The 23884-nt window shown below is 42.2% G+C and overlaps 1 protein-coding gene across 3 annotated transcripts in view; it reads right to left on the reverse strand.

Annotated features, from left to right (window-relative positions):
• tmem94 (transmembrane protein 94) overlaps positions 1–23884 on the reverse strand; it is a 52629-nt gene that overhangs the window by 14710 nt on the left and 14035 nt on the right. For 2 of the 3 annotated variants that reach the window (XM_088599489.1, XM_088599488.1), the window contains 14 exons: positions 22035–22171; positions 19622–19824; positions 17675–17826; positions 16591–16693; positions 15600–15686; positions 14406–14522; positions 12888–12944; positions 7336–7440; positions 5639–5812; positions 5043–5258; positions 3409–3724; positions 2091–2264; positions 1223–1325; positions 168–385 (listed from right to left, as the gene is read on the reverse strand). In XM_088599489.1, coding sequence (XP_088455615.1) covers positions 168–385; positions 1223–1325; positions 2091–2264; positions 3409–3724; positions 5043–5258; positions 5639–5812; positions 7336–7440; positions 12888–12944; positions 14406–14522; positions 15600–15686; positions 16591–16693; positions 17675–17826; positions 19622–19824; positions 22035–22171 — 2162 coding nt within the window. The remainder of the gene's footprint in view (positions 1–167; positions 386–1222; positions 1326–2090; positions 2265–3408; positions 3725–5042; positions 5259–5638; positions 5813–7335; positions 7441–12887; positions 12945–14405; positions 14523–15599; positions 15687–16590; positions 16694–17674; positions 17827–19621; positions 19825–22034; positions 22172–23884) is intronic. The other variant, XM_088599490.1, reaches the window with a different exon arrangement.

A 23884-nucleotide genomic window follows, 5' to 3' on the forward strand; every position in this document is an offset into this window, starting at 1 on the left:
GCACGCACGCACGCACGCACGCACGCACGACACAGAGTCAAAGTGGGCACTACCATAATTATTAAACAATTAACATTACATTACTGATTTCTAAAGTAAGTATGAGCTCCACTAATGAGTAAGGATCATTTTACCAACTAGCGCAAAATAGTGCCTGTTCTCCATACCATCAGAGCTCCAGCTGTTTCTGCGGCTGCCCTGCTTAATGGGCGTAGTCCCAGGCAGCTCGAAGCTGGTGAAGATAGCATTCTGGCCGGGCATCTGTGCCAGCTCCACACACTTGCCATTGAGCTGCGGGGAGAGTGTGCACTGCATGGGTTTGTAGGCGAAGGCGGAGCAGTACCCTGACAGGCAGGCCCTCTGATAGAAATCCAGCACCTTCTTCCTGCAAGAACATGGCAGCAGCATAAGAGGAAAACTCCAACTGAGGCCCTTCAGTACGGGCTTTCATTTAATTAAAAGAACAGATTCCATTTCTGAAATGAAATGAGAGACCGATGTTAATGTTGACCACTGTACTTTACGTCTGTCAGCCTACATCATCAGTCAAAAAACTACACTTCCAAAACTCAGCAGAATATACATGACAATGAATACTTGGGCAAACAAAACCACAAATCTCCAGTTTAAAAAAAAAAAATGCTTCCCAATATTGATTTAACATGTTGTACAAAGCCCCAGATGGAAATTGTTCTCCTACCCCTGTCCCACATTCTGAGCACCCAGGGTTTCTGCCTCTTCTAATAGAGCGGGCAGCGAGTCAGTGGACAGTGGGTCTCTTAGACATCAAGTGTCCTACACATGTAACTGGATTGAAACATCATAGTCTTTGTGTTTTACACAAAGGTTTACAAAGGTACTGTACTGTATACTGTAAGTATGCTGTAGTTGATTTCTGTCACTTCTATAAACATGTTTTAGCCAGAGGGTAATCTTTCTTTTTAAAAACATGCAATGCTGGGTACTGCAAAGGGTAACACACCTACATATTGTTAATGGTCACTGGCAAAGGAAAGCTAAGAAGGTGCCAGTGGCTGGGGCAAGATTGTCAGACAATACATCGAATCGTGAGGCCCTCGCGGTTCAGGGTTTCTCCGTCATGTGTCAATGACCAACTTAAAAGATTGCATTACATAGACTATAGATCTCAGTACAGAAACCTGCAGTGAACAGCCTACTCTTATGGCACAAAGCTGTAACCTTCTGTGTCTGCATCACCCACCTGTCGGAGCCAGAGAGGGGGTAGATATCTGCACCATCCCAGAAATCCGTGCAGGCCTCCAGGATGAGGTCAGCCGAGCCATGAGAGAGCATCTGAACATTATCTAGATGAGAGAAGGAGGTTGGGAAACAAATTCTAGGAAACACTAGATGGATTTTTTCCCATAATTGTTCTTCGACATTTAATGATTTCCTAATATTAAGATTATTAATAAGAACACTTAAGAAACTGTTTCCTCTGCCCTATTCATTATTGTGCATTTCCTGCTTTAATCACCCATTCCTCTTCCTAGAAACGCAAAATTAATTACTAATATCCCTTAATAGCTTATGCACAAAGACAACTGAAACATGAACTTTCATTAATAACGAGTAAAGGTTAATTCCATGCTGTAAAGAAAACGCAACATTTCAGCTGTGTTGTCATCTACACGTTCATGTCTTTCATTACCTTTAACAGCAGCAGTCACACCACATTACAATCCTGAAAAAGCAGAAGACAGCAAGCAAGAAAGAAGAAGAACAACTAAGTCTTCCCTAAAAGAAAATGTTTTGGGGCAGAAAAACTCCCAGCTACTGAAAGGGTTCACAGGACAGGCTACTCATGCAAATTCTTAAGGTCAGGAAGTGCTTATCTTGTAAAAGAACGCTACAGCCCAGAATCACAGAGGGAGACGGCCTGAGATGGACAGACCATGGGAGGAGGATGGAGGGAGGGAGGGGGGGAGAAGACAAGGGTGTGTGTCAGATGAGGAAAGAGGCATAGAGAGAAAAACATGCAAGGGGAGGCAAGCAAGCATATTGTTCAAAAAAGAAGGAGGAACTGAGCAGGAGGCACGGGTTCCAGGGCAAGGAGAGTGGTAGCTTACTGGTGGTGGTGTCCCTGACGAAGAGGCTGATCAGGTGGCTCAAGGGCGGCTGTCTCTTGTTGAAGTGGTTCAGTTTCCGGGGAATGGCCTCCTTGGTGGCCTCGGCGGAGGGCAGCTGGTATAGCACCAGGTGGTTTTCCAGTTTGAAGAGGTCCTTGGCTCCAGGAGTGAACCCTGTGGTACACAGACACAGGAGACGAAAATGGGACCTAGGATCAAGGACAAACTCATCACAGTCTTCAGGCCCTTGCAGCATTTCTCAGCTCCAGTCTTAGAGGTCTATTAACCTCTTTTTCATGTTAAAAGAGAAAAAGTTTCAGACATGATGGCAGATCCTGTCTGAACCATATTCCCCATAAAGCAGTGAGGAATGGTCTACCACCTTCTGAACTGCTGGTAAAAGAAATTGGTTGCATGACAACTGTATAAAGCAGGTATTTTGTGTGGGTTTTTAGAAAGTCTGAACTTTGAGAGAAGAAAGCAGACCATTTCACTCTGCTTTTTCTAAAGAATTCAGAGCCGCCATCTTGACTGAGCCTAATGCTCAACTGAATTTAAAAGGATAACTTTGAAATAACTTTAAGGTATGTTATTTAGCTATACAAAAAAAAAAACTAGAATGTTGACACTGAGAAAAGTGGGTTTGCAATGAACCAGAGTGATAACCAGAGTAATCTTCAACTCTGCTAAAGCAAAACGAGATACAAGACTATGTCAAAACCTGATATGCGATAACATAATAGTTTTTCATTGTGCAGCCCAGGGTTTCTAATGTTGGTCAAATGAGGTCTTATCTTGATTATAATATTACATATATATATTGCATCTGCATTTTAAAATGTTTCCCACAATAAAAAAAAGGCTTGTGTCTTATTGTCAATATATTTGCCACAAAACTTTGCAACAGGACCATGAACATTGTGTTTCACATATTCTTAAGTCACTACAAGTCTTTACATTAATAGTTAAAGCTTTGCAGACACAGGTGAGGATTGATATACATGGAACTATCCAATAATATTCTTATCCTCTTATGTGCCCAGCTTCTAAAATTAAGGCACCTGGCCAATGGAACAAATCTAAATGAAAAGAATTCAGAAATCTAACACTTGCACTCTATCTCCTTAACAATAAAAAATACCTTTTAAGGTTGAATTCAGGGAAATCTATCAGTTTAACTCTTTAACCTGCCTAAGGAAGTAGTAGCTCTTGGGGAATGAAAACCACAAAGCACAGGGGATCCAGAAATCAAGGACTGAGAAGCTCTGGGGTGCTGTCCAGCAAGTAACATTCAAAGCCCATGAAGCGTGATGGGTACCTATGAGGCGTGAAAGCTCACAGAGCCCCCAGGGCACGTGCACAGGCAGGACAGTGCCGTGTGTCTCCTGCAGCGCCATGTTGGACAGGTGGTCGGAGAAGCGGCACAGCTGCTCGGTCACATTGGCATTGCACAGGTTGAGCAGGATGTTGAGGCCCAGGGGCTTGAGGCTGGTCAGGTGACACTGCCAGTTGGAGTCATCAAACTGGATGCTGACGGGGTTCTGTTGATCTTGGGACAAGCTCAGCATCTCCAGGTGGTAATCGCAGACGAAGTCCTCTGCCTCACAGCCCAGGCCATCACATTCGCCACACACCTGAATCGTGCACACATGAACACCAAGTAATGTCTGTTTCCTAAGTTTCACACCAAGTACCTCCACTGCTACTAAGCTAATGATTTATAATACCTCGTTAGTAAATCTTCCTCATGCCAAGCAAAATTTAGGACACTAAGTCTTCACACAACTGCTTCTAAAATTATCTTCAGATGAATGCGAACCCAGAATTACATAAGCACGAGACACAGTGCAGTTTTATGTTTCACATTCAAAAGAATGATGCTTCTGGAATTCTGGAAATTAATGTGACTTTAATAGGTCTTCACCTTGCTCTTAGCACAGCCCTAATTTCATGGTAATATTTCCTTTCTGTCAGAATACTTTTTGTATTTTATAACCTTTATCACATGCATCATCAGCTCCTTCTAAAAGTTCTACAGAAAACTGATTCCATACAGTGAACTGCCAGCAGTTAATTATTATATAGAACATGTATTATTTAAATAGCAAAGCTTTTGTGCCATGAAAGTTATGCATTACTAAAACAATGCTTATCATGAAAAGTACCAGAGATTTCCCAACAGCTTCAAAAGGCCCAGCAAGCCCTATTACCATATTTACCAAATCACTGTTTTAAGAACAATTAAAACAAGTTGAGATGTTAATGATAATTGATGCAACTTTCTGTTTCTGGGCTACAAAGTCCAGTCAATGCACTTTGGGTGAGTATCAGGGTATCTTGCAGGGGTGGCTCAGTACCATGGAAGCTAGCACTGCTGCCTCAGAGAATGTGGGTGCTGGGTTCACCTCTGTCCTGGGGCACCTCCCGTGTGGTCTTATCCATGCTCTCCTGCATGGATTTTCCTGGGGTGCTCCAGTGTGTGTGTCCTGAGAAGGACTAGGATGCGGTCCTGCCCCAAGCATTTACCAGGAAAGAGAGGATTTCCAAAAATGGATGGATAGTACATTTTAGGCAACACCCATATCCAAGGTAAAATCAATGAAGAAAGGATGTGCTTATTCATATGTAACTTAGTGAGTGAAACCCCATAGGTATTAAAATTTCAAGTATGATCAGGTGTCACTATTGATAATGCAAATCTAGTCACAACACCAGTGACAAGGTTTGTAAGGAAACAGACTTAGCAAAACTGTTAACTGTTCATCCAGGTGGATGCTGCACATTGGTGGTGGTGGAGGGGAGTCCCCATTACCTGTAAAGCACTTTGAGTGGAGTGTCCAGAAAAGCGCTATATAAGTGTAAGCAATTATTATAATTATTATTATAATGTGACCTGATGCCAGATCTGGCCCCTGGTTTTGTTGTCTTGTTAGAGCAGGGTGGCTTTGGTACCTGTATGGGCTCCTCATCACCCCCCTCGGTGTCCCGGCTGAAGCTGACGATGGAGCCCGAGGGGTGCTTGGTTCGGCGGCTATCAGGGGGCCGTTTGGGTCGCAGGGGGTCCGAGGAGCGGGCAGTGTCGTGGGAGGTCTCACTGGGATCCTGTTCGTTGGCAATGTGAAGACAATCCGGGGCAGGCTGACACAGCAAGGCATCTGCTTCCTGGGCCTAGGAGTACAGCCAAAGTCAGGTTAACCCCTCTGTCCAGAGTTGATTCACCCAGGTGCAAGTAAATCCCAGCTCCCTACACACAAGGAAAACCTTTGCTAATGAGTATCTTATCTAATGTCTCTGCTATGTGTTTTTCTGCTATAATTCAATTCCACTAAAAGATCTCAAAAGGGGCCACCATGACTCAGATACAGCGCTGTGTGTATATATCCATCCTTACATTATTTTTATTCTATGTGCACAACGATATCTAAAAGTAAAGGAATCATTGATGTCCTCTTTCTTCATTTTACTTTGTTTTTTTTACTGCATGACTACAATGGTGATCTACCAAACACTACATGGCTTCCGTTGTGCTCTGTCCACACTGTGCCCACCTCATCTCGCTCCTCCTCTCCCTCCATTCGGCACATGGAGCCCACTGAGAGGTCATCTTTCAGGTCTTCCTGGCTGTCATGGGGCGGCTCCACCCTCCCGCTGAAGAACAGCACTGTCTCGGGGCTGGGGTTGGGCCAGGACAGGATTCCCTGTTTGTCCACACAGCACAACACCTGCACACAGCCACACAAGAACATCTGAAAGGTTACGAATTAGAGAAGACCCTCTGGGCCCACTTTCCTTCCTGGGTTAACAATAAACAATTGTTCCCAGGATTCTATTCAGCTGTTTCTTAAAAGATACAAAGGGATTAAGTTAAACAATACGGATAGACAACTTGTTGAAGACACCCAATCACCCTTTGTGCAAACGAATGGTTTCCTACAGTATCTTCTGCCTCTTAATTGCTTTTTGTCTCTTCTTGGTCCTTGGTCCTTCTTTTATTTTTAATCCTGAAGATGTCTACTGAAATCCAGTGAACAGAGAACATGCTCAGTTCATTAGAAGGTATCACAAATAACAGCATTATAGTAGTCAAACATGCTCTCCCTTCATCTTCAACCTTGCACTGCTAGAAAACATCCTTCCCAAGATTCCTCTACAAATGTCCAACTACAGCTATGTCCTCCAGCTCCTGCAAATTTAAGGATTATACAGCATCTTACCAGTTAACAGTAGCTGTTCCTATATCATTTTGTATGTGTTAATGATCCAAACATCTCCTTGGTCCAGGCATGATCTGTTCTGGTTCCAGTATATTTTCACTCATGTTAGTATGACACCGCATGTTCCTGTCTGTGCTAATCCATTCATTTCACAGTCTATTCCGTCATATCATTCTTTCCCTCCTTCTTTGAATTGTTTTTACTTTTTGTACCATCACTGTATCACGTTCACGTTTCACATCCATTTGTTAATACAGGCCAGATGAATACTTAGCTGGAGAATGGCACACCCTGGCTGTAATAAAAACACACTGTAGGCTGTAGGACTAAGAACACAGAACTGCTACAGAAAAGAGGTGATTAGATGTTCAGCCAATCTAGCCTACTTTGCATTTAGAAGCCAATTCATCCAAAGATCCCAGCAACTATTTCTTGAAAGAAGCCAGGGTATCAACTTCAACAACAAAGCCAAGTAGCTTGTTTCACACTCCTATGCCCCTTGGATAAAGCAGTGCCTCCTGTTCTCAGCTTCAAATACATTTTTGCATAGTTTCCACTTGTGTCCTTTAGTTCATGTTTCACTGTACTTTCTGAAATCTTTGGGTTGACTCTGTTAGTGCCTTTGAGGATTTTGAATACTTGAATCGGGTCTCCCCTGAATCTTTTCCCTTCAAGACAATAAAGGTTCAGTTCCTTCAGCCTGTCAGTGTAGGGCATTCCCTAAAGCTCTTGATGCTCTTCTCTGGATTGATTCCAGAGCAGCAACAGCTTTTCTATAACATGGAGACTAAACTATATACAATTTTAACATAACATCTGTTATAAAATGTACATTTTTGACTACATACTGTAACATTTTATTTGTCTTAATTGCTACCCCACATTCCTCATTATATATAATATCCACATTATTTGTAGATTATATAAATAATGTATCAACATAATCACCTAAGTGTTTTTCATAATAGCAACTACACTATTGCAATTATTACCCCTGCTTGAGTGTGCTTGATGTCTTCTGGGATACTCACAGTGACAGAGCCCAGGGTGTGCAGCAGGCTGGAGGTGTAGCACAGTGTCTGGGACTGGTCTCTGAGGACGCTCAGGAAATGCCTCCACACGCAGCGCAGCACCTCCTGTCAATCCACCAGAAACGCAAGACCGTCAGCTCGGATCGGGCCGAAGAGCCAGCACTTCAGCCTGTCTCTCAGCCTAAGCGATATAGACCCATAGGTTCTGAGTAGTTTACTGACAAAGCAAGAGCCACATGTTTGCCTCAGTGCTGCATGAATATCTGCTGCAGGTCCTGCAGCATGTGCGCTGGAAGAACAAGCCTAAAAGTAAAGCCTAAAGCGTGCTTTTCTGTTAAGCAGCTATGTGTTGCTCTCTTTTTTACAAGGGTTTGAAAGGTTTGCATGACCAATTGAATTTCTGTCTTTTCCTTTGAACTCCTAAGTCAAAGCTAGGAGTGGACTCAGCATTCCAAACTGTCAAGACCACTCAGCAAACTCTGTAGACAATCAGCGCATGAACATAAGGTCTACTTAAGAGTAATTGTGTAGCTTCGATCTCCTATAGGCTCATTGTGTGGATCCTACTGTACACGCCCAGCACCTACCAACGATTCCAGAATCACTGATCTCTGTAGTATCAAAAATAAAGCATGGTATCATCCTGCTGACAGGTTCTCATGCTCCAGGAATATCTGCAAAAACTAGATTCTTCCACAATGCAGAATCTAACAAATTGAATTCTACTGCAATGATGTTGATCTGGTGTGGTCTGGGAAAATGCATTCAACTGGACGAGAGACAAACGTGGTTCAAAGAGGAACATGGTAACAATGGCATTTCTGGAAAGGAAAAGGGGACGGTTAGACATGAACAATGCAGCGAGAGTTCTTTCAAGAGGTCTCTGTAGAGCAGACATCAGTGTTGTTTCACTGTCACAGTCGGTTCTTAACAACCAAAAATGAGCAATATACATGACACGTATACTGTACTGTATATAGCAGTCCAGGGCATGTTTAAACTAAGTAATTAAGACATCGTTGGAAAACAAGCCACACTACTATAAAAGAGGGAGCAGCCAATCCTGACTAAAAAGAACAAATTTACTTGATAAGCTGATCAAAACCGAGATGCGGAACAGATCTCATTGGCATGAGGGGTCAAATGGCTTTCCTTTATCTGTAATCTTCTATTTGTCTCTATACAGTACAGGACCAGGAGGCATCCAAACATGTCCAGATTTAAGAGCACTTTGTGGATTATAAAAAATAACTGGGAATTGCATTCAGAGATGAGAGCATCCATTAACCCACCCCGACTCGAAAGTTTCCCATTTGCGGGAATTGATAGTGATAGGAATTGCCTGCAATCTGCATGAAAGAAGTATATCAGGGCTCAGAAATGGACAATGCAGTTCCAATACTTACCATTAGCCATAAAGGTTGTTGGTTAACACATTTTGCTGCTTTTTCATATACGAGTTCAAGGCCAAAACCTAACTGTAATCATTTTCCACACAAGGAGAGGAGCACACCTTGGCCGAGACAGGACAAGTCCTTTCTGAGGTAGCAATCTAATTCCTAATGGCTAAGCAAACAAACAAAACTGCAGGCAGCCAGTCACCTAGCCACCCACCCTGACAAGAAAACGCCATTGCTGAGCTGATCTGGAAAGCCTGGCTGTCCTATTCAAAGCCAGCATGCACAAAGCAGATAACACAACAAATGATCAATATGAAAAATGTAGCTACAGTTATTTAAGTATCAGGCAGCACTAGGTGTTTTCTCCCATTAACAAAGAATCTCTCAAGATGCTCAAGACGTGCTTCCACATCCAATGCAACGTCAGGAGATGTTGAGCTGGTCACCACTTTTCATTTTCTGTTCAAGGTTTTCAATGAAGAAATTAGTCAATTTTTAAATGTCCAGACAACAGTGTCCATTTTGTGCAGAACAGCTACAGGCACACTTCCATCAACTGGCAAACCACTGAAGTTAAGGAGATGTGAGCCTGGTCAGTACCTGGATGGGTGACCTTCTGGGAAAGCTAAGGTTGCTGCTGGAAGAGGTGTTCTATGAATCAGCTTCTTCACTCTGTTCTCCTCTCACAGCTGTTCCCCTCTAGTTGTGATAGATGTGTGGTGAGCGTACTGTGCGCTCTGGTTGCTGCCATATCACCCAGATGGGTGGTGCACATTGGTAGTGGTGGAGAGGAGTCCCCATTACCTGTAAAGCACTTTGAATAGAGTGTCTAGAAAGATACTTTAGAAGTATAAGGATTATTATTTATTATCAAGGTCTAGAGTAAGGTGCTGTCAGTGTCATCAGAAATTTAGCAGCCTCAAAAGACAAGGTCTTGGTAGGCAGCATGGAAGTTTACATCTTAGGAGAAGACAAACTGGACTTGAGTGTTTCTCAGAAACAAAAACGGCTTTAACTGCAGCCATGTGGTGATACAAAGCACTCTTTAGGGAACCCAGCCTTCAAATATTAAATCTTGGAGAACTATAGATTGAGAACATATAGATTGAGCAGCCCTGCATGCAGCAGAGAGTCAAGAAACACTGGAGGACATGAGAAGCAAGAAATAAAATGCAGAGAAGTATGACCAACCTGTTTCCCGTTTAAACAGGTTTCTCTTCAAGGGTAGGGCTGTGTTTTGCTTCATGCCCTCTCAAGCTGTCAGTACTTCTGTCTTCTTTAACTGCTTTGACTCACACCAGGCTATTTAGCTTATTTCCCTTGTGTGTCTATAGCCTTAATGTTCAAGTTTTGCCCACCTAGGCCATTCTGATATGTCTGCAAGTTAGTTCTGAAGATGGTTATTTAATTCCTAACATCACGTCTCATCAAGCTGTAACAAGTGTTCTCCTTGTCATGTCACAATAAACTAATCTGCTGTTCTTTCAATTTTAACACTGTTGTTTTTCCTGTAGTGTTTCATTAATCACTGATTCTTGTGGGTGAGATTTCAGTTTCAGCCCAGGTAAACAGATAAAATGATTAATAAATATAGAGACCACAGATTTTAACAAATCCATATATAAATAACAATAAACAGGTGGAAAATGAAAATCCATTTGGTGAGAAATACATACTATACCTGTGCTATGGTCCTTATGATAGCGCTTTCATTTTTCAGTCATTTCCAACAATATTAACTAAAATAATGGGAGGACTAAGCGCTACAGGATTTAAATTGAGAAATTCATCATGACTAGAGTGCTCTGCAGGTCATGGAACAGTTTATGTTTATATACTGTGCCCATCCAATCTGTTGAGGGCCTTTAAAGCAATGCCTGGACAAAGAGTATCTGCAGACACGCTCACCTGTCAGAGCCCTTAACCTTTTGACACTGTCTTACAGAAGAAACAGCACTGTCTGGAGGAGTGGTGAGTCTCTCATTGCAGTCAGAGCTGGCTGCTTGCAGGTAATCTGCTGCAACAAGTCACAGGACTCACGATTTCTCTGACAACCAAGAGCTCCCTGGCTGAGTAGTAACAGCTACACTAGTCTGATAATTGTAAGCCGCTTTCTGGATAATCCTGGTCACCGTCAGGACATGAGCCAGGCTTGAACCAGCAAAGCAACAACTCTGAAGGGAGTGCAAAGACAGGGTGAACACACATGGTAGACCCAGTTTCACATTAAAATTGTAATGCCTCTTCTTCCTATACAAGCTGCTTTTCAGCCTGAACTACGGACAGCATCAGCAGCCTAAGACTACACAGAAAGAGTCCATCTGGGACATAAGTGATAATATTCATCTTAAGAACAGATCTTCATAATTATGTGAAAATTTATGAAACTTAATCACCAAGCTTATATCCATATAGTTACATGCCTTTATAGTTGAAATTCTAAAGCTGGAGCCTAGCATCTCATCATATTTCATACAGGTGTCAAAAGCAGCCTGTTTTACCTCAATGGTGTATTCAGTTATAAAACAAACAGCTCAAGATATTCAGCTCTGGGTGCTAAGAAGCCAAAAGAAAACAGATAAAAACTGCAAGCTGTATCAACAAGACAGAGGGACCCCTCTGAAGGGCCTATGTTGCCTTGCTCTGTATATGAAATAAAGCAGTTGTGCAGTTCCATCACCCATCATGATAACATCATGCTGTGCAAAGCCATGCAGGTATGAAAGACAAGCCTAGGGGAGGCAGATCTGAGGGAGCTTGAGTAAAAGGGGGCAGTCTAGAAAATGATGGGCACGGGAGGGTAGAGATTGAACTTTTGTTCTGATACAAATTGATTTAGACCTATTATTTGTCAAAGGGAAAGGGAAGGCTTTCCACTGGGAACTTTAAAGGAGGTTGAAAGTAGTTTTGGACATACAAGATCTTGATATTTTCTAACACAACGTATCAACCAAATATGTATAGCAAAAAAAAATAGTAATTCCTTGCATTTGTACAGCATCCAAAAGAATGCCAAATCACTTTATATATAGGAGGGTATCCATAGAAAGGCAACACGCACATGGGTGACGTGTGGCTCCAACTAGGCACCGGTAGTTCAGTGCATGGTAGACCAAGTGGAGAAGTTACAAATTAATCCAATACTAGAAACTAAGAGGCTAGACTGAGAAGGCCTGGCACAATCTCCAGTGTGGACAGAAAACTAATTAGGAGTGGGTCAAGATGAATACTTCATAAATAATGAATTCCATTCCTCTGTCTTACAGAAGATCGTCAAGTAAAAAGAATAATACACTGAACACAACAAAATAATATGTAGAAAACGCAGTGTATTAGATCAGTCACGAATTATGCAGCAGAACAAATGTTCACTATGAAAGGCAAGCAAAGAAATGAGTATGTAGGAACTAAAGACCCACTGAAAATGTAGATTAAATATATGATCTGCTGACACATGACTACAGTTTGTAAATTGAACTATGCAACGAAAACTGTCAGACTAGTGTAAGCAGAGCATATTCTAGTCAAAGTTGCGCATGTAAGCAGAAAAGGAACAACAGGTAGGCTGCATATGCAGACAAGTGCTCAACTTGTTGGGGTACAGGCAGGCAGAAAAATAGGCAGCTCTCTGACTTGAACCTTTGTCACTGAACAGCTGGTAAAGAACACAGAATCATGCCATAGAACCTCAAGACTCTTAAATCACCTGGAGTAGCACTCAAGACACTTAAATCAGCTGGTGGCATTTCATTTGAGTGGAAAAAACAAATAGCTCAAATAATTTAGGTGGAAAATACATAGGCACATCTGAAGTTCAAGAGGACTTGTAATGGTACATTAATAAAAGAGTAAAAACAGCATTTCTGTTGTGAGCACAGAAGAAACATATACTGTACACATGGGCTTTGAAGGCATGAGAGAAAATGGAGGCAGACACAGGCAGCAATCCCAGCTAAAGACAAGAGAAGTCAGGTAGAAAGGGAAACCTAACCAGGCTATGCAGCACAAGATCACACAGCGCAGCTGAGACCCTTGGGGCAGAAGAGTGGAAGAGCTGCAGGCAAGGAAGGAGGGATGAACAAAAGGCAGGGGAGAGGGTGAGGAGGTGAGGGGCTGGGTTGGATTGGGGGTGGGGTTATTCAGGGCATATACCTGTGAAGACACCACCTCCGTGTAGCTGCTTAGAGTGTCCTCTGAGAACTTAGCCAGCTAGAGCGAGAGAAGAAGCCGGTTAACAACACGGGCAGTGTGCTCCTCTGGGCTCTCTCTGGACACCAGCCCTGCCAGCAAGCAGGCAGTGTCCCAGCCATGCTGCTCCCAGCACTGCCACAAAACACACACACAATCCCTTTATCTGGATCATTATCCAGCGGTTTCTCTGGTTTTGCGCTCCCATACTTAGTTCGAAAACCCAATGCTTATGTCATTGTACTTTACTGAAGAGACCCACACCTGAGCCACAATCAATGGAGTTTAAACACTTTAGAGACTATAACAAATGTAGTGTTAAACTGAAATAAAAAGGTTAGGTAGTTCCTTTTGATGTCTTTTTTTTCAAAGAAAGAAGAAACAAAGACACTAATTTCCTGTTATTTTTAAAAGCCCAACACATTTCTCTGGGTCTTTTAAAAAAAATAGTTCCTGACTCAAAGGAATATTCAGTAGTTGTCAGTACTATTTACTGACTTGGGAACTCCATTCCTCAGTATCACTGATCTGTGGAATTCAGGAATGAGGCTCATAAAAGGCCAAAGGTTGCCTTAGGGAAAATTGCACCTATGAAGTCAGGAATGTCAGTTCCAACATGCACATTTATTTCCCATGTCCCATCTGAGATTTGCTGTCTCAAGACACTGCCACACCTGTACATTTAGATAAATGTCCCAGCCACCACTAAATCAACCCAGTCAATCCTAACCACCACTAAAGCACAGCCCTAGAGAATCAGACAGTAAAGATGTTTTCTCTAGGATCCAGGGATCAAAGTTCAGGACTGGGTCATGTGACTAGGATTCCAATCAGCACTGCCCAGGACCTTTGAACTTGTAACATGGGAAAACATGAACAGTGCGATGAGTGGGCAGGTCGGAAGAGCCTAAGTGCAAGCTTCCTCTTTCTCCCATTGTGGGTAGAGGGCCTATTTTATAACTAAATTTGATAAGTTCTATATTATAAACATAAGTACCGCCACTAAAAACAAATATTGCAAAAGGACATGAGACATAAAGGTACCCGTGGAAGGTATCTGACCTCTGAGGGTCACTGTGGTAATGGGAGATCAAGCCTATTTTTGATGACTGTTCCTCTCAACCAGCACCGAAGGCCATGTTAACACATCCTCCTAGCGAACACAGGCAATCCAGCATTGAGTAATCTGAATCCTGGAGAATTTAGATTGTTCACCAATTTCAGCAAAGAACCTTTCTGAAACTGGCTCATTAAAACTCCACCTTACTGAGTGTTAAAGAGAAATATAACACATGAAACTTCCAATCCACTTTCCAACTAGTATAGTTAAGCTGAAAACTTAAGTTCTTTACACTATGATGCATTCCGGTAGCAAATTTGTCTTACTGCGATTTTATATTCTTCTGTATTTATAAATACAGGCCCCAGCCCTACCACTGTTGGGAGAGCACGGGGCTGAGACTGAAGGGACAGGCAGCTCACCAGGCCAGTGGGAGAGGTTTTGTTGGACTCGGCCAGGACACGGGCCTCGCCGTAGGCGTTGACCAGGACCCACATCACAGGGAAGAGCAAGGGGAGGATGGGCAATACTCCCATCACCTAGAATAGGACAAGCGGGAAAGATTCAGGGAACAGCCAGCTCAATATTGCTACACACACACCCACTAATGCAATGAGGTTCCGGTGAAGCATTTGCACATCACTGTAATAATGGCTGAAGTAACATACAGACATGTTTCTTATGGTCTCTGAACCTGAAAGTCATGGGTTCAATTCCAGCGTGAGATCATGTTGCTGTACCCTTGAGCTTCACTCTCCGTATAGGCATCACAAATAAGAATTTGTTGTCAGCTGATCCATTCATGCATTTTCTCACCGCTTCTTCTAATTCTGGGTAGTGGGGGAACCAGAACCTATCCCAGCAAGCAACGGGCACAAGGCAGGGTACACCTGCTCAGCCCCTGCTCTGAGCAGCAGTGATGTTGACCACTGTATCACTATTCTGCCCATCCAAAATGACGTTTCTGGTTAAATAATGGACTCAGTTATATATATATAAATAATCAGCGTTCCTACACTCATGTGACATTTTTAAACTTCAGTGTCTAGCACTGATTTTTAGGTTCTCTTCCCCTCGTGATCCCTGAACACACCTGTGTGAAACAGATACTGGAGAAGTTCCTTTTTTGAATCCCTGATAGGATGCTGGCATCTCTCCACCAGGGTGACATCGACCTTGAGATCGAACGCCCCCAAGAATAAATGCAACCCAGCTTCAAGAGTGACTTAAAATGTTCAGTATGCAAACAATGTACAGCAGATTTATTTTTTTACTTCAAAAGCTGAAACAAGGAGCTAAAATTAAAAACCTGAGGCTGTCACTTAATTCAAGATTATTGACAACAAATGTCCTTGTCAAAAAGTTTCTAGACAGGTCAGGCAGATGTCTCGATGTCTATGGTTCACCTAGCTTCTATACACCTAGACTGTATAGTACTTTGCCTGTTTGGATAAGAAACTCAGTCTGTAAAAAAATCTAAATCTTTTAAAGATTATAATGCATAACCATAGCTATTTATTTTTACTTATTTTGTTTTTAATGTATGCAATAATGTGCAGAATCTTGAGATAAAATCTGAATGGCTGAGGAGATCCAGACATGTCTGAATCAGGTACCTGGAGCTGGAAGAAGTTGAAGCGGCCAGGTGTGAGCCCAGGGGCATCAACAAAGTACCGCACTGTGTTGGTAATCAAGAAAGCCGCCTGAGAATAAAGGGAAAATCACTGAGCCACAATGATAGACAGACTTAGTCCTGCACTGGCAGAGACAATCAATACTAAACAACAGAAAATCTAGTGACACAGAGGTCAGGATTCAAGCAAATCATACCTGCCTGCAAAGTGTAAACTTCTACTCATTGTAAAATTGAAACTTTCAAAACTTCTAAGCTGCTTTATGATGACACAGCTAGCAGCTTCATAAAGAAACAGTTATATATAGTCTCACTGTATGAGTCTAAAATACAACCATTAGACTCACCAACATCTATAGACACAGCTCTACGTCAGCTGATCACCAAATGCCAATTAATTGCTAGGATTATAAAGGATACCCATTTGTCTTCATTTAAAGGCAAGAGAATGGTAAGAATAAAAGCTTTAATTTGTGAAATCTTACAGCCTGATGAGTTCATACAAAAACAACTAATCAAAAAGAAGTAGGATTTGTTTGTCAGCCACCCACATCTCTTCAAAAGGTGTTCATTCTTCTTTAAAGTAAATGCCAGAGCTCTTCATCTCACAGAAAATGTAAAGGTGTGGAACACAGGAGATATATACAGTACATGCAGGAAGCAGCTCAACTTTTTACTTAAGCAGAGATACTCAAGTCATAAAGTGCCCGAGCTCAGCTCAGCACCTTTTCTAGGTCTCTTCAGTCTTCAGCAGCTTAATAAAAAGACTTAATCTCACTTCACTATGAGCTTTAAGGTCCACATATTGCTAGTTTAAGCTTAAACCAAGAACAGGAGACAAGCTTTTACTTGTAGAGTTGAAGCTTAAATCAAAGCTACCTAACCATGTAGTTGAAGCCAATGGAGTCTTTTAAGACAGGGTTGTATGGGATTGAATGACGAGCGGAAACAGAGTGCAAAATAAGGCTTCCTACCAGCATGGCGGGGCAGGCGAATTTGGCCATGATTGTCTGCACAGTGTACCTCTCGTTGTCAAGAGCAGTCACGGGGCGGCTCAGCGCCAGGTCCAGGCTGTTTCTGCAACAGGAGGCAAACAGGAACCGCTCAGCATTCAAAACACAACAACACTGTGGAATCTCCCCAGATCCACCATTACACCTGAATCTTACAGCGACCCTCCCTTTACACCACAGGGCTGAACAAAGGTTTGCCTCCTCTCTGGATTTCAATTTAAGGCAGGGATGTTTAAATTCAAGCTAATTGAAGCCAATGCTACAAAAACATTGGGACTTTTTTAACAATGTTAAGAAATATTGTCCAAATTGTGTGAATGAGAAATTACTTATTGTGAAAAATCATATTAAGGTGGCGTGACAGCACAGTGGTTTGCATTGCTGCTCTTCATATCTGGGGCCCTGGGCTCAATTCCAGATCTGAGGTTCTATCAGCATGGAGTTAATATGTCCTCCCCATGTGGGCTTCCTCCAGGTGCCCCGATTTCCTCCCACAGTCCAAAGACATACTGGTAGGTTAATTGGAGTATGGGAAAATTGGCCATGGTGTGAGTGTGTGCATGTCTGTTTTCATGTCTGCCTGCCCTACAATGGTCCAGATTGTATCCTGAATTGCACCCATTGCTTGCTGGGACAGGCACTAGCTCATCCGCCTCCTTCAACTGGATGAAGCGGTTAAAAATGCTGGATGGATGGATGAAAAAATATTGGAAATATTAGATTTCTTTCTGTTGCTGATCACTGTGGCGCTGCTGTAGAGAGTCAAGTGTTTTTTTTTGTTGTTGAGTTGCCAAGGCTGCGTGTGGGATCCTGAACAGTTGCTCAGCTACAGCTTTTACAACCGTGTGGGGATGTGAGTTATGATGACAAGGTTGGACTTTCACTTCATTTCTGAGGAATTTTCAAAAGTACTGCTGAATATGATGAAATGGAACCGCATAGTGCTGCAGTGCAGATAACACAGAGCTGCTGTTCTGGTGTAAGCTGAGACCTGGAAAGGAAAAGACTGCTTCTCTGTCATACACATGAGGTTGTGGGTGCCCACCTGACGCTGTCAAGGACCGGGGTACGGACCACCCTGAAGAGGCGGAACTGCTGGGGGCTCTGGGGACCCTTCTTCTCGTTGCCCCGGGGAGACGGGGGAGGGGAGAAGGGGGGAAACAGGTCCCCCGGCTCCAGGACAATGTGCTCGTCATCCTGAGAACAGACACAGGGCGCAGTGAGTGAGGGCTATCCAATGGTGTTACCATATACAACACACTGTCTTTGTTTGCCATGGCTGCCTCATGCTTTGCCTATCCCTGCTTTACCATGTTTTACCACCATTTGACAGTCATCTATTTTACCTATGAACATCACAGCACAAGTTAACAAGTTTGCCACAAGTTTCTTCGCTGTTTTAGAATCTCCTGCAGCTTGTGACAGCTGAAATGGATCAAGTTGATAAATTGCAGCAAGCCAATTTCCTCCGCAGTGTTTCAAAATCAAACTACATAGACTGACATTATTCATCTAGCTAATGTATTCATTTTAACTTTGCAAGGTAGGAATGAACAAACCAGAAAAACATGTTTTGGTTGGAGCAATATTACAGTATCGTCAAAGTAATTGAAGTACGGTATCAAACAATCATACGTCGTGAGTAATTACTTGTTCCAAATACCTCGTTCTCCTGCAGCATCAAAGGAAGGGAAAAAAACCTCTTTGCAAATGAAAACCATGAAAAGCCACATTTTGCCTTTATGGAATCAAAGCTTTTATCTTTCTGGTAGAAACAGAAGTAGTTTCTTTATATTCAACAAAGCCTTGGCCTTTAATCAACAGAGGCTCCTCAGAGAAGCACTAGGGAGGTACAGATCCTTTCAGCTACAGATCAATGTTACCCTCAGGCCTCTCTACACTCCATGTTTCCAGAAGCAGCTTAGTTGGCTGATCTAAGTGTGTCTCAGTACTTAAAGAAATGAGTCAACAGTCTACCTGTATTCTCCTTCGTATACTGGAAGTCTTTGAATTCAAGTACTGTGCAGCGAGAAGTCATTGGAAATTATTAACAATTATTTATTAAACAGGTAATCCATTAAAGCTCTATAATGATCAGAAGGATGCTTTAACATGAACAGTGTAGTTTTGCTACTGTACACTTAAAAACAGAAATGTTAATATAACATGATAAGCAGAGGTTAAATTCTAGTGTGAGGGAGAAAGACGAAAGTAGCAGGGATGCAAAGTGCAGGAGAATAAGGAACAGAATATGTGCTGGTGAGAATGCTCATAGAATGATACTCATTCCATTGTCATATGTCCTGATACCCAAATACTCAGGAGGAAAAAAATATACTCCTACAATGATCCTATTTTTTATTTACACAACTTATATTTATAAATGTTCCTGATAAATTAACCAAATTATGCTACAGTTTTAAAGATGGATTCTTCTTCTGGCTCAAACAGTTATTCCAGCGGCAGAATGGAAAAGTTGATTGGGCTGGTGGAGGAATGATACAGTGTGAGCCCCAGTGGAGACACACTCCAGCCACACCTCAGCCAGAGTGAAACTGTCCATGGGTAACGGGAACAGTAGAGTTCTCCTCTTTCCTTCCTCCAGGTGTTGCTCTCTCCTCTACCTTGTCTTTAAGTGTATCTTCATTAAATACTTCTCTTTAATGAACCCTATTTCACACAGGGGAAACACATGCAGGTGGTGGTGATGCAGCTGCCATGGTAGGGAAGGCACTGTCATCCAGGGAGCCCAGCCTCCCAGCAAATGGTAATTACTGCAAGCTCGCAGTGATATCAGCACGAGGTGCCCCACTCCTCTGAACGGTGCCAAGTCTCCTTGACAATCGCTCAGGTGCTTAAAACTTGGCGCTGGAGAAAGGCATGGAGGAGTGTCTCATTCTGGCCCGACCGCCACCGCCGTGAAACCAAGACGGGCGGAATATAGAACCGGAGACTGCAAATGTAACGGCTGCTGCAGAGAGAAAGGACATACCTTGATACCTCGCAGTGAGGCGAAGGACTCCTGGCCAGGTCGGAGGGCGATCACGTCTCCCTCCACCAGCACACTGATGGGAGTATTCACCAGCTGCCCATCCCGGTACGCCCAATGTAGAGACCAGGAGGGAGAGGAAGGTGTGTACAGATCTGGGTACAGTGAGGGGACCCACTTCACCGAGTCCCCACTGCGGAGCATGTCTGAACAAATCAAAAATGAACACAAATCACAGTACTGAAGTCTAGGGGAAAATAAGAGATTGGCATATATTCGAAACCTCCCTCTAGTCCTTCCCATAACCCCCCTTGTTGGTTTTGGATTTTGCTTTCCTTTAAGTTGGTGTTATGAGAAATTCTCATTTCAGACCATCCTGAACATTTCAGCTTTCAAGTGCTCTCCATTTTTAAGGGCTTCGTAATTAACCTTGAATGAGAAGATCTGTTTTCTATATAAAAATCATGGTTACACAAAACAGAAGTATTCTAACCTTTTGCATTGAAAGATAAAATTGCTTGCTGTCGTCATCTTTAATCAATTTATGTCTTTTGAGAATTTTTTTTACTCAAGGACAGCCAGATATGTCCTTGAAAAGCCACAGAACAGAGAGGCACATCAAATTGAAAAGTTAAGAAAAATTAGAAGGTTCTATAATTACAGTGCCTTGAAAAAGAATTCAGCCCCCAACTCTTTTTTTCACATTTTGTTGATCCAGATCCTGAATTTGAAAGAGAATTAAGTTGTATTTTTTGGCACCGATCCACGAATTATTGACTACCATGTTAAAACAAAATAAATGGTCCAAAACCTTTGAAGTTTACTAAAAATGAAAAGCCGTAATGTATTAAATGTAAAAACTGTGCAGTCCCTTTGTAACCGCAAACTCAAATTTGCAATAGATTGCCTCAAAAGTCATACAATTCGTTGATTGACTCCAACTGTGTAAGAAATTAGTGGATCACCCATTGACAGTTATCTTGTAAATATAAATGTAGCTCAGGGCAAGAAGGGCACTTATCAGAGAAGCTCCTGTGAGGCCAACTGTGACATTGAATGAGTTACAAAAGATAATGTACATGGATCAACAATCTCCAAGGAACTCCACAAAAAAGGCTTTTCTAGAAAGATTACTAGGAAGAAGACCTGGCTGAGAAAACCCATGTTCTTGCCCCCAAAGACTTTGAAACACATCATCTAGAAGATACTGCAGAGATGAGACAGAAAGTCTTGTGGTGTGATGTGGTTTGACGAGACTGAAGTGAAAACTTTTGGTGTTAATGCTAAGCAAATTAAAACACTGCACAGCAGCCAGGTAACACTACTCCCAGCACGAAGTATGATGGTGGTAGCACCATCTTATGTGGGTGCTCAGCAGCAGGGACTGGCAAGCTTCATCAGGATTGATGGGAAGATGAATGGTGCAGATTACAGACAAATCCTGGACAAAAACCTGTCACTCCTTGCCAAAAACCTCAAACTGGCAAAGATGTTTGTCCTTCAACAGCACAATGATCCAAAGCACACTGCAAGAGCAATACTGGAGTGCCTTAAAAGGAAGAAAAGAGATGTCCTTGAGGAGCTCAGACAGAGTCCCGACTTTAATCTCACCAAAATTCTGTGGCAAGACCTAAAGTTTGCTGTCCATCGCCACTCTCCAACTAACCTGACCCAGCTGGAGCTTTTTTTTTGCTAAGGAGAAATTAGCAAATATTGCTCCATTTCTATGTACAAAGAGACTTATCTATTATCTTACCAAAGACTCCTGGCTGTAATAACTGGCAGAGGTGGTTCAACTAAGTATTGACCAAGGGGGATGAAGACTTATTAAATGATGATATGTCAGTTTTTTATGTTTAATTCATTTATGGTGTACATTTTTTGAGGGGGAGGAGGGTGGGTGTTGGTAAATATGAATGTGTAAGACATGAAAAATAAAAATCCAGGCTCTGAGATTCATAAGTGTGGAAAACAGGGATTGGGACCGAATACTTTTTTAAGGCAATGTAAGTGCTTTATCATTTTAATTATGAGAAATTGTCACAGCTGCATACAGACGTGGCTTTAAATGTATTTGCAAACACTGTTTAAATACCTTTAACATTTTATTATCTCTAAGGTGAGCTCACCATCACAATCACACCAATAATCGTCCTTTAGCTCAGACTCAACTAGTCAGGATTTTTTAAACCTCTGAAGGCAACAATTGTGAAGTGGGTTATTTGATTTCATGCCTATTTGCATAAAGCTTTTGATGTAGGTTTAATCCAAAAGCACCTTACATATAGGTATATATCTTACCATGAACAGAAAACGCCTCCCATTACTTCCTTTTCTGTTGATTTTAATTGAGAGAAACGAATTGCACAAATAATGCATCAATTTGCAGTTCCCCGACCTCGCTATGCCAGCTCACCGCTTAGCCTGTCGATGATGGTCTGCAGCCGCCTCACCATCTCGCTCCTTTTCAGCCTATCCTGTCGCCCGATGAGAAAGAGGTTGACGAGGAGGAGGAAGAAGAGCGCCCCGGCATTCACCAGCTCAATCCCCTGGCTAGACAGACAACAGAACCACTGAGACACATCATGTGCATCTGCAGTAAAAAGCACTCAACACCTTTGCAATGAATGCCTTTCCTGCTATCAATGTTTGTAACGCAATGAGCAAGACTTATTACTGCAATTGTAAGTAAGTAGGCTTTTGTGTTCTATTTTAACTTAATACAAAGGTTATAAATTTTGAGCGGCAAAGTGGTGAGGCAGTTAGCAATGCTGTTTCACAACTCTTGAGCCCTGATTTTAATTCTGGACTTGAGGTCCTTCTGCGTAGAGTTTGCACAAGTTCACATGAGTTTTTGACAGATACTCCAGTTTCCTACCACCATTCAAAGAAATGCTTGGTTAACTGGCATCTCTAAACTGTCCCTGTGTACTTCCAAGTGCATGCCCAGTGCCAGACTGATGTCAAGGGTAGACATGCCATTTATCCAGTGCTTCCAGGACAGGTTGTTCATTGCTACAACTCTTCACAGGAATCTGTTCTGTGATTAATGGGTTCTACACTTCTATGCATTTTTCTGTTTTTTGACTGTGACCTCAAAACTGTTTATTCAAAATGTCTGTTTAACAAAAGGCATTTTTTCTACTTCTGTAAATAGTGACGTACCACTGAATTAACTAGTTTACTAAATAATTATGCTGTAAATTAAAGTTAGGAAACAAAGGGAAAAAATAAATAAGGGGCAACTCTAGTCAAAACCTTTGGACATCTAACAGGTGAAAAGTCCAATTTGATCAACTGACCAAACAAATACTTTATAATATGAAACACGTTAGTAATGTCACATTTATCTTCCATCTGCATTCACAGTGCTTGGTTAAAACCCTTAATCTGGTGCTGAAGTACCGATACATGCCTCATATACTGTACTCATACAGCATATCCATCAAGATTAGACTACTGTAGCATCTTACTTACTTGGGTATCTTGTGAGGTACTAAATAGCATTCAGCATGTCCAAAATCTACTCCTAACTACTCTTCTTCAGCACAGAACTCCCATCTACTGACGATTGCACTGGCACCCTGTGAAATATAGTGTGGACCTCAAGATTCTCCTGCCCATGTATAAAATACCCAATAGTCTAGCTCCAGATTATCTCAAGGATTAAGTGCTTGGGTGTCGTATAGCAATCTGAGATTTGGTGATTCAGGCCTTCTTACTCTGCCGAAGTCCAGGCTCCACGCATTGAGCTTAAAGACCCATAGTTGCAATAACATTTTAAAGTTGTAATTTAGATTTGTTTTTAGTTTCACTAACACTATTTGCTAGGCTTTTTTCAGCTCTTTATTATTTGTGAGCCTTTGTACAGCACTAGGTGTTTTTTTAACTGCCCCAGAATAGAATTCCTTCACAGTTTTTAAAGATATAAAACATGGCACCATTATTATAAAGTCGGCAAACTAAGTGCACTTTTCTCATTTTGTGTCATGAACAGTCATTTTTCCTTTGCTATGCTTTCTTTGCCAAACAATGTCAGCAAACCTAACACAGAAGGTCGTTAGGGCAGTGTGGTGGCTCTCGGGCTAAGGGTCTGTGCCTGTGGCTGGAAGGTTGCCCATTCAAATCCCGCTGCCGGCAGAGGAATCCTACTCTGTTGGGTTCCTGAGCAAGGCCCTTAACCCCAACTGCTCCAGGGATGCTAAACAATGGCTGACCCTGTGCTCTCTCCCTGTCTGTGTGTCTCATGAAGAGCAAGCTGGGGTA

The sequence above is a fragment of the Lepisosteus platostomus genome, chromosome 11 (genome assembly GCF_059453375.1).
Source record: "Lepisosteus platostomus isolate fLepPlt1 chromosome 11, fLepPlt1.hap1, whole genome shotgun sequence".
Taxonomy (NCBI): domain Eukaryota; kingdom Metazoa; phylum Chordata; class Actinopteri; order Semionotiformes; family Lepisosteidae; genus Lepisosteus; species Lepisosteus platostomus.